General features: G+C 52.8%; 1 protein-coding gene across 1 annotated transcript, besides 5 other annotated features; it reads left to right on the forward strand.

Annotated features, from left to right (window-relative positions):
- Window positions 1–10,346: a sequence feature (areas not merged during assembly with more than two copies in the genome that could not be assigned to a particular haplotype).
- On the forward strand, window positions 4,595–7,732 carry Tc00.1047053507313.20 (trans-sialidase, putative; the record flags this gene model as incomplete). Its single annotated transcript, XM_801288.1, has 1 exon — window positions 4,595–7,732. One exon carries the CDS (start codon window positions 4,595–4,597, stop codon window positions 7,730–7,732), a length of 3,138 nt encoding a protein of 1,045 aa, XP_806381.1.
- Window positions 7,822–7,856: a microsatellite.
- Window positions 8,699–8,759: a microsatellite.
- Window positions 8,791–8,821: a sequence feature (AT_rich).
- Window positions 9,135–9,317: a repeat region.

Genomic DNA, 10,346 nt, shown 5'->3' on the forward strand with positions numbered 1-10,346 from the left:
CTGTGGAGCGGTGAAGTTTGCATTGCAATTGATCAACGAGGTAACTGTGAAGGAGCACTTTTCACGGGGAGGTGAGTCGCCATGGTATTCTGAGGATCCGTCCCACAAGTTTGTGAAGGTTGTTCGGGAAATATACGCAGGCGGTGTGATCCTTTTCAATGCACCGATATCTGATTGCCTCGAGGAACGGACATTGGAACGTTTCCCAAGTGTAACAGAACAAAATGGCTTTTTGAGGCTGATGTTGGCGTCGAAGGATAATATTTTGCCAATATTTTTTGGATGGTTTGCTTTGAAATCGTTGACGGAGAGTGCCTTTGTCAAGGCAATAGCGACGAAACTCACGGAGTTTGAGCCGCCAACAGGACGTCAAGCAAAGCCCTGCGTCTTGAAGTTGGCCCCTGAATTGCATCCCAAGGGAGGTGAGGGTTTGCTGCCGAGTGAATATGAAAAAACGATCCGTAAAATAAAGTACGGGGTGCTGTACAAACCGTGGGCCACAAACTTTCCGCTGGTGGACGCCTTTTTTTCTCGGAGTCCAATCCAATGACTCTGGTTGGGCTGCGGATGACTACGGCGGGTGGGCACCACACCAGAGCCAGCACTGTGAGGCAGTTCACTGAGTGCCTGGCGGCGTATTTTGGTGGTTGGGAGGAGTTATCCCGAGACATGTCGTGGGAGATTATTTATGTGCAGCGGGCAGACGGCATGCCGATGAACGACTGGCAAAGATGTGATGTCGTCAACTCCGATAATGTGAGCGACGATTAAAAAGACATTGCGGTGTTTTGGAGGGAAAAGGTGCGCCAGTACCAAGTGTCAATATCATCCGAAGACGTTAGAAGAGAAAAATCCCTCCGAAGTGAGGAATAAACGAAGAAATGAAAAAAAGAATTGGGGAATGAACGGGCACAGTTTGATTTCTGGCAAAATAGGGTTCAGGGGCTGTTTCACCTCTTTGAATACTTTTGTGCGCGCATGCGGTGCGGGTGCAGCAGCACCAGGCGACAGTATCGCACACAGATGTCGAAGATGTCCAATGCTATCGGACATATCAGTGACAGAAGAGGAAATTGGTGGGGAAAGGGGCGGTTTTATTTTTGTTAAAAAACATTAGGGGTTGTTTCATACATGTGAATGCTTGTGTGTGCATACGAGGCATAATCGGAGAATTGCTCTCTTGTGAGGGAATCGTCGTGGCCGGCGGCATCGCAGTATTGCTGCATTGTTCATTTCCTTCTATTATTTTTTTCTAGGACCCATCAACAACAGAAGCATCTTTGAGGGATGGACGACGGACAACCTCTATTGAGGAAACAGTGCACTCCGTGTAACCGCATGGAGTGAGGCGCCGCATTCCATTGAGGGCGGGACGGCTTTTTCGTGCCGGTGCCGTCATTGCTTTGCCCTGCGATTTCGTGCTTGACTGCCACATCGTGGCGCAGGGCCAATCCCCCGTATTGTCGGGGAGGCCAGGCGCCAGCAATGTTTCTCTCATGGGATGTTTTTTGTTTGCGCGGGGCTGGCGTCATCGAACAGCGTCCGAACCAGCCGCGTATTGCCGGAGCACAGCCGTGGCACCAAGAGGTGTGAGGACACGTGGTATTGCAGTGCGGACCATAGGATTTATTTGGGAAAACACGAGAGAAGGCAGCAGAAGCACATCCATGAGTGCTGCGGCAAATTGGCACGGATGCTCTCTTTTTATTTTGTGACAGGACGATGCGATGGTGCGCCCTGCGCCTGTTGCCTGCGCTCTCATAGGCACGTTTTAAGATGGAGCGCGTCGTTTTGCGAAGAAAGCACCGTGTGTCAACGCGACAGGGGGACACGGTTGGCGGTGGCAGGAGTTCTTCCCGGAACGGCACTGGAGTGCAGGGTTCCCGGAGTCGGTCGCTCGCCGGGGTGGGGACGGCTCTCAGGGATTGCCCCGAGGCTGCTTCTCAATGCCGTTGTGATTGCTGACGGCAAACTTTTGATGGGAGAGCGAGAGTGCGTGCCGCCGTGTGGTTTCTCACGGTGGGAACTCGTTGGAGTGATGCATGTGTGTTTGCCTTGCAGATGTGGTGTTATGGAACTTTATTTCACGTTATTCGGTGGCGCAGAAGTGGACGGAGAAGTGATGCTGTCACGAGCTGCACGGGCGTGGTGGAAACGGTTATGCGAGCCTGTGGAGGACCCAAGCAAATCCAAGTGTACTATGCGGTTTGGGTCTACAAGGAAGGAAGAAACAGTGGGCGGCTGAGGGGAGTTGCAATGCACGCGGCTGCAGAAGATGACATGCGTTGCAGAGTTCACGTTGACTGCCACTTTGGATGCTTTTTCTCGAGGCCGTGATTCCTTTCTAATTTATTTGGAGGTGCTTGATGACGCCAGTTGTGGAGAGCGTTTTCTCTCCATACGAGGATGGCACACGGGAGACAAGGAAGGAAAAGAGCGACGCCTCGCCAAAAGAGCGGCTGCTGGAACGTTGGCAGGACTCGGGATTGTCTGCACGGCCAGCTGCTTGCCCTCGGCAGGATGTTCTTTGAGGCTTTTATTGGCCCGAGTGTGAGGTGCAGGCACGGGCAGGCACCGCAACAACCGTGTCATTACTTCTCCGTTGCACGAATGAGACGACGCACATCACGCGTGGCAGGTGACACCCTCTGCGAACCTTCTCCCGCCTTTTCTGCTTCACATCTTGGCATTTTCTGCATGTGGGCACCGCTCCCATTGGCCGCCCTCTGTGACACGAGAGCCGCCTGTATTCTTCGCCACCGCATTGCAGAGTCGTGAGGAGGCTTGGAAGGTGCGTTGAGGAGCCGTGTGGTTTCTGCAAGCATTTCCACTGCCATTCTGAGGTGTTGAATTTTGGATTGCCGAAACGCCACTTGAGTGCCTGCGTTAGAAGTTTGCATGACTGAGCAGGAAACGGTTCCGTGGAGGTGAAGGAGGGCCACGCCATTGGGAGGAGGAAGAGTGAATGGGTGGGTACGTGGTGTCTGTGGCCCATATGTTGTGCCCGACTGGTGCTTCATGTTGTTTGGTGCTATTATCATTTGCATTCACAGGGAATGGCTTTGGGTGCAGCGCCCACGAGCTCTTCTGTCGTTGGCTGAGGCTGCTTTGGTGTTGCCTCCCCCAACTCTCTCTCTGTGTCTGTGCGTTGCGTGTTTGTGAGCATGACCCTTCTTCTGAGCTGTGCATTTGCCGTGTAAGCTGTCGATGGTCTTTGTGGAATGTATGATAATTTACGGCATTTTGTTGGATTGTGCTTTGATCTCCGCCGCGGAATGACAGTTTGACTGGAGGCGCTGCTTTTTCTTTGCTGTGATCACGTGCGATGTGTATTGAAATTTCGGGAGAGTGCCAGCCGACACTCTTGTGAAAAAAGTGTCTGATGCCATACTTTTCATTGACGCGGAATGAGTTGGAGTTTTGCATGCAAGCTCCTGTGCATTCTTGCCATGGTGCTCTTCATGCATAGCCTGGGGAGAGGACTGGCTGAGAATCTTCAGAGGGCGTCTCGTTGAGCCGAGGGGAGCATAGCGTTTTGCTCGCTCATTGAGAGCCTGGGCGTCACAGATGATGCATGGGGCAGGCAAAACCTCGTGCATGGCGGAAGGAGGAGACGAGGGGCTGATTGTTTGATTGTTACTGACGAGTCCTGTCTCAACGCTTGGAGGGGGCTGTCGTTGTCTGGGGCAACCTGTTTTGTGTGTCCAGACACTGCTTGCACCGAGTGGCGGGGCGCCGTGTTGGTTTGTGCGGCACCATCGTGCGGGGCGGCTGCGTAGCGTTTACGGACTGTGTGGCTGTGGGTTGATGAATGTGGTGGGAGGCGTGTCTGAGGAGAATCCGCGAAAGGAGGAGTGACATGCGTTTGGCGGTGCTGCTGTGCGAAATGCGACGGAGGAAGAAACACAATTGCTTTCTGACATGCCGGTGGGTGTGCCACGGCCACCGATGAGTTCTCAGGGAGGGGGAAAGGAGGGAGGGAGACGGAGACTGTACGCGTCCACTGCGGCGTGGTGTGCCACAGGATGCGGTTGCCATTGCGACGGGTGCAACGGTTGTTATGCGTGCAGCAGAGCGTCGTCTGCATCTTTTCTCCTGCAGAGCGTGTGGGTGCCGCGAGGAGGAGCAGGCGACCTTTTATTATTGGGCTGCTGAGGCTGTTTTTCCTCTCTGCTCAGAGGAATAAGCAATTCTTCTTGCACGTGACATGCTGGTCTGCATCGATGCTCCCAACGGGTTGTCCCGCAGCCGTGCCGTTGCAGTGCAACTCTCGTGCTTTTCACTGCACACGTGGTCCCCTGTCATTCGTCTTATTTGCAGGGCCATGGCCTGCGGTCCCCCATTGGGAGGTCGTTCACATGTTTTTTTTTTTAGTATGCTGTTGAGAGGTGCTGGAGAATAATGGCTGCGGGGATGGTGATGTTGTGGTTTGCTGTGAGTGGTGACGGTGTGTACTGCTGTTGTGCTGCCTTTTTTCCGCTGTTGCCTGTTGCTCTTCTCCAAGAAAGAAAATAAACGCTAAACGCTACTGTGAAATTTGAAGGCTCTGAAGGGACCAACAACACACACACCGCCCACACACACACATATTTATATGCTCTCACGTGTTGCTGCAGTGAAGGCAACCAAAAAACACAACCGTCGCCGCGTGAGCGGATCCAGCGGAAGGAGGAGGGAAGGAGGAGAGAGTGAGCCGCAGAGGTCCAGCATGTCCCGGCGTGTGTTTAATTCCGCGGTGCTGCTCCTACTTGTCTTGTTGATGTGCTGTGGCAGTGGAGCTGCGCACGCTGAGCAGGCAGGGGCCGCTGTTGATCCTTTCACAGGGACGACGTCGATATCATTTGCTAATTGGAGGGAGCTTAACGAGGCCGGAAGCAAAATCACCTCGCTCCGTGTTCCTGGCCTCGTTAAAGTGGGTGATGATGTATTTGCCGTTGCTGGAGCGCGGTGCGAGGAAAGGAATGGAGCCGGCAGCTGTGCTGGGATTGTGTCAAAGCACCTAAATATAACTGATGACTCAATGGATATTTCAACGTCGGCTGTAAGTTTGTTTTGCATGCAGCTTGTGGACACCGCCGCGAATAATTTTGGGACAACGGAATTGTTGCGGCCAACGACGCTTGTAATTGGGGACAGTGTTTACGTGCTCCTGGGAAACTACAGTCGTACAAAGCCGCAGGTTGAAGGTACGAATGAGCGGGGCCTTTTACTCGTGAAGGGGACTGTCGCTGATGAGGGTGGAAAGAAGAAAATCAAATGGAATGAGACCCATGTGGTGAAGCCTGAACCCAAAGGAGAATCTCATTCCTTGACCGAGTTAATTGGCGGTGGAGGATCGGGTGATGTGATGGGTGACGGCACGCTTGTGTTTCCCATGCAAGCCAAAAACAAGGACGGACAGCGCGTTTTACTGTCTATGAGCTTCCCCAAGCAAAGGAACAAATGGGAGCTTTCATCCGAGACGCCTGGTAACGGCTGCAGGGATCCAACCCTGGTGAAGTGGAAAGAAGACGACGACGAAAGACTCTTCATGATGGCTCATTGTGCTGGAGGCTACTATGACGTTTACATGTCCACTCCGCATGGAGTCAATTGGTATCCATCGGGTCAGCCAATTACTCGCGTGTGGGGCAACTCACGTAATCGAACAGGGGACGGCGTCCAGAGTGGATCCACCACCGCAGTCATTGAGGGAAAGAAGGTGATGCTCATCACCGCGCCGGTGTATCCGAAGGACGACAATAAGGGTGGAAAAGGTCGGCTCCATCTTTGGGTGACGGACAAGGCACGTGTGTATGATGTTGGGCCGGTATCCCGTGAAGATGATGACGCTGCCGCCAGCTCGCTGTTGATGAAAGATGAGAATAAGGAGTTGATTTCACTGTACGAGAACAAGAAGAAGGACGGAACATACAGTCTTGTTGCTGTGCGTCTGACCGAGAAGCTGGAGCGGATAAAGAAAGTGGTGAAGACATGGAAGGATTTGGACAGCGCCTTGAGAACATGCAGTTCCGGTTCCAGTGCCACTGTTGACGCGCGCAAAAAGGGTATGTGCAATGGTCGTGTTCCCACTGAGAGGCTTGTTGGCTTCTTGTCTGGTAACTCAACTCAGACCGAGTGGCGAGACGAGTACCTCGGCGTGAATGCAACAGTCCATGGCCCAACGGAAAAAAGGATAGGGGTTCCCAATGGATTGACGTTCAAAGGGTCTGGAGCAGGTGCAGAATGGCCCGTTGGCGACATGGGGCAGACTGTGCCGTACTACTTTGCGAACAACGAGTTCACTCTTGTGGCGACGGTTTCCATCCACGAGGTGCCGAAGGGAGACAGCAGGCCCATTCCTTTGATTGGCGTGAGGATGAATGACACCAGCAGCACGGTGCTCTTTGGTCTGTCGTACACCCATGAAAAGAAGTGGTTGGCCATACCTGAGAATTCCGGTAATGTGAAGCTTGTTGATGATTGGGAGCCAAACAGGACGTATCAGGTGGTACTGCGAATGGATTGTCACTATTGGACTGTCTTTGTAGATCGAGAGGAAATCCACAACAAGAGATATAATACGAGTCTGTTTGACTTCCACAGGATTTCACACTTCTACATCGGTGGGGACAGTAAGGACCAAAGTGCAACGGGCGGCCATGTTACTGTGACCAACGTCATGCTGTACAATGAGAAACTGTTTGGAGATGATGGTCTCTATGAACTCTGTGCCAGCAAAGTCACTATTCCATCACCGGGTGTTGAGGAACAACCCACAGGACAGGCGGCCAACACGGGCGCTTTGGTTGCTTCCGAGTCAAGGAGTGAAGAAATCACCGCCATCTATGAGAAATTGACAGAGGATTATACTGATAAACAAGAGGAAGAAAGCGTCCATATTTTGGTGCCTGCAGCGCCCTCTTCCACGGTTGCCGGGGGATCCTCTGTTCCTGAACCCGCCATCGCAGCGGAGAGCGCAGAGAACTCTCGTTCAGATGACAATGCCCAACTTTCCGAAGACAAAACGTCTCCGCAAGCCACAATGAATGAAGACAGTGAATCGATGCAGCGGGATTCAGATGTGCAGAAACAAGACCTACAGTCAGCGGAATCAGCGGATGTTACCGATTTTGAAATGTTCTCTGAAAGTAATGATAAAGAACAGCCAGAGGAGGAGGGAGGAACGAATGACATGAGTGGCGAAACAACGTTTCCAGTGGCTGTATCATTGAGTATGGAAACGGCCGCCGGACCAGCTGACGGTGAGCACCAAGTGCGACAAATCACTGAGCTTCCCGCTGAAAACGACGACGTGCGGTCCACTGGAACCGGAACCACTGGCGCGGAGGAAAGCCTCAGCCCCGAGGCGGGCGACGGAAATTCCGAGAGAACAATGAGCTCAGACAGCAGCCTCACTCCTTCAAAGATTGACGCCGAACCGAGATCCGCGGAGGACACCGACAACATCTCTCGGACTGAAGGAGCCGAATTTTCTTCTGAAGACGGCGAGGAGGCGCCACAGACGGTCGACACCGCACCGGGTAACACAAACACAGCGCCTGGGGAAACCAAGATCCCGTCGGAGTCCAACGCAACAACACCCTCGGACACTGGCATTTTGCTTGAGCACGGGCATTTGGGCGAGTTGGCGGCCATGTATCTAATTGGTGACACTACCGTGCATGTGTGTGTGTCTCGGGTGTTGTTGCTGCTGCTTCTGGGGCTGTGGGGCACTGCGGCTCTCTGTTGAATGAATTGGGGAGAGCAAAGTTGCGAAATTCTGTGGGGCAACAACTGAGCGACATCCCAGCATTACCCAATGAATTTTGTTAATTCCACTTTCTTTTTTTTTCTTTTCTTTTTTTCTTGTTTTTGCTTTAATTATTTCCCTTATCTTGCTTGTTGCTTTAGGGCAACCACTAAGGAAGTGATTTTTTCTTTTCTACTCTTTTAATTGTTTCTTGCTGCACTCTTCCTGTGAGGGGTGCCGTGTGTTTCCCGCCCAACTGCTCCACTCGCACACCCACCGACACGCTCATGACGACGGCCCTGTGCGCCTCGCCTGCTGCACGCATGAGGAGGGGCCGCGACGAACGGCGCGCTGAGGGAGCCGTGACGTGTGGGCGTGCGGCGAAGGCCTGTGGGGCGGAGCACACATTTCTTTCCCTCTTGTTTTGTTTTCTTTGCGGCCAGGGCGGGCAGACACCCGCAGCGCCACACACACACAGCCACACCCTGCCGCTTTTAAAAAGGAATTTTGCTTGCTCTCTTTGACTTTCTCACTGTGTGTTTTTTTGCGCTGGCGCACCCTTCGGGGTCGGCCTCGTGAGCATTTCTCTCCCCTCTGATGATTTTTCTTTTTTTTGCTGCGCTCACTCTCCCGATGGAGAGACGCGACTCCCGTCATGTCTGCGTGCTTCTCTCAGTCCCCACACACACACGAGTGACTGTGCTCTGCGGGCCGCACTCACGCGCCGATGGGAGGGCTGAGGGGAGCAGCAACACGCAGATGACCCCGTGAAATATAAACGATGTGCGGACACACATGGAGGGTCGGACGGCTGAAAGACACTTAAATATCTTTTAATTTTATTTTCGGACAAAATATGCAGACAATTTCTGGAGCAACATGGTGGTTGGGTGCTTTTTTGTGTGTGGTTTTTTTTTCTTTTTTTCTTTTATTATTATTTGGGTGTAGCCGTAATAGAGGACGGCCTTTTTTTTTCTTTTTTTTTTTTCTTTTTTCTTTTTTCATTTTTTTCATTTTTTTTTTCTTTCCAAAGTGTGAGGTGTGGAAAGGTGAAGATGAATTTTTTTAAATTTTAATAATTTTTTTTATGAATTGCCGCTGCTTTGTCTGCAGTGCAATATCATGAGCTTGAGCAGTCTTTTTCTCTTTATTTTTGCCATCCACTTCTGCTGTGCATTTTTGTTTGTGCGTCCCTTCACATGCTCCGCTCCTGTTTTTACTTCTTTGCCTCGTGCTTCTGCAGGCACACACAACCACATGCACGCACAAAATGCACATTGCAGTGGATTTTGATGCTTCTTTTGTGGCGTGTGCTGGCGGTTGCGGGTGGCTGCTGCTTCGTGGGCGTGAAGGGAAGGAGGAGAGAGGGAGCACGCACCGCGAGTCACTCTTCCTGCGGGTGTGATGCGCGCGGTGGGCTGCGACTGCTGTGGAGGGCCGCATCCTTTTGGTGTGCGCTTCTCCGCCGTTGTGCCGTGCGTTTGCGCATGTCATTTGTTATGCGCGTGCGTGCTGGGCATGTTTTTCCGGAGCGTTGGGCGGCCACCATCTGTCTATGGCGGTTTGTGTGAGTGGGCACGTGCGGATGAGGGTCAGGGCGTATGGAATGAAGGAATGGCTTGGGGAAAGGGGAATTTGATTTGGATGGTATTTGGACCGGATTCATTTGGCTGCGGTGGCCACATGCACGACGGATGTGTTTCCGCATAATGGGGGAGGATGCGACAGGGTTTTCCGAAGTGGCCCGTCAATGCAATTCGGGTTTTATAGCACTGAGGCACAGTGGTCTTCCTGCAATGGCTGGTGACGGCCTCTAGTGGGCCGGTGTATTTATGCCGCTGCTGCTGCTCGAGGAGGTGTAGAAGTGCGATTTGGGGTGAGCGGCGGAAGGGCCACACATCCCGCAGTGATGGTCGTCGTTGGCCCAGCGGGTGCCTCTGAAGGTTTTGTTGGATGCAACGTCATTATGCCCGTCTCCGGATGGCGGCATCCCTGATGCAGCCAACGAACGGGGCTGGGAGCGACGGTAAGACGCAAGCACGTGTGGATGTTCGGCGCGGCCGGCGCACCGCACGCTGAGAGCATGGCACGGTGAGGACCGGACCTAGAAAAGGGACACCGCGTGGGACGTCAATCTTCACTGCAGCGACCGCCACCGAATTCGGATGTGCTCGCACCTTCTGCGGTCCCTGTTCCTCCCCTCACTTACTTCTGTGCCGAGGACTGTGCCGCGGGATCCAGCAGCGCGATGTTTGGCCGCAGGAACATGGCCCGAACAAATGATTTGTGGGAGGGGGATGTGCACTGCGACGAGAAGGAAAAAAATGTTGCGAGACGACCACCACCACAAGACCGGAGTGAAGTTGTGTTTTGTCCACTTGCGCGAGGGCGGCCTGCCACCTGGTCGGTTGGGAGGATTATTTTTTTTGCGTCTTTGCGCTCTATTTTTATTCCGCTGCGTTTTATTGCGGACCTGCGAAGGGAGATTTGCAAGAAATTCCTGCGAGGCGTCTGTGCCGTCGTCGGAAAAGCGGATTCCCCCTTGTAAAACGCTACCTTTTGAATTTGTTTTGGGCGGGGAGTTCCTGTCGATTCAACGCGACTTTGTTTTGCG

The sequence above is a fragment of the Trypanosoma cruzi genome, genomic scaffold (genome assembly GCF_000209065.1).
Source record: "Trypanosoma cruzi strain CL Brener 1047053514117 genomic scaffold, whole genome shotgun sequence".
NCBI classification, from domain to species: Eukaryota; Euglenozoa; class Kinetoplastea; order Trypanosomatida; family Trypanosomatidae; genus Trypanosoma; species Trypanosoma cruzi.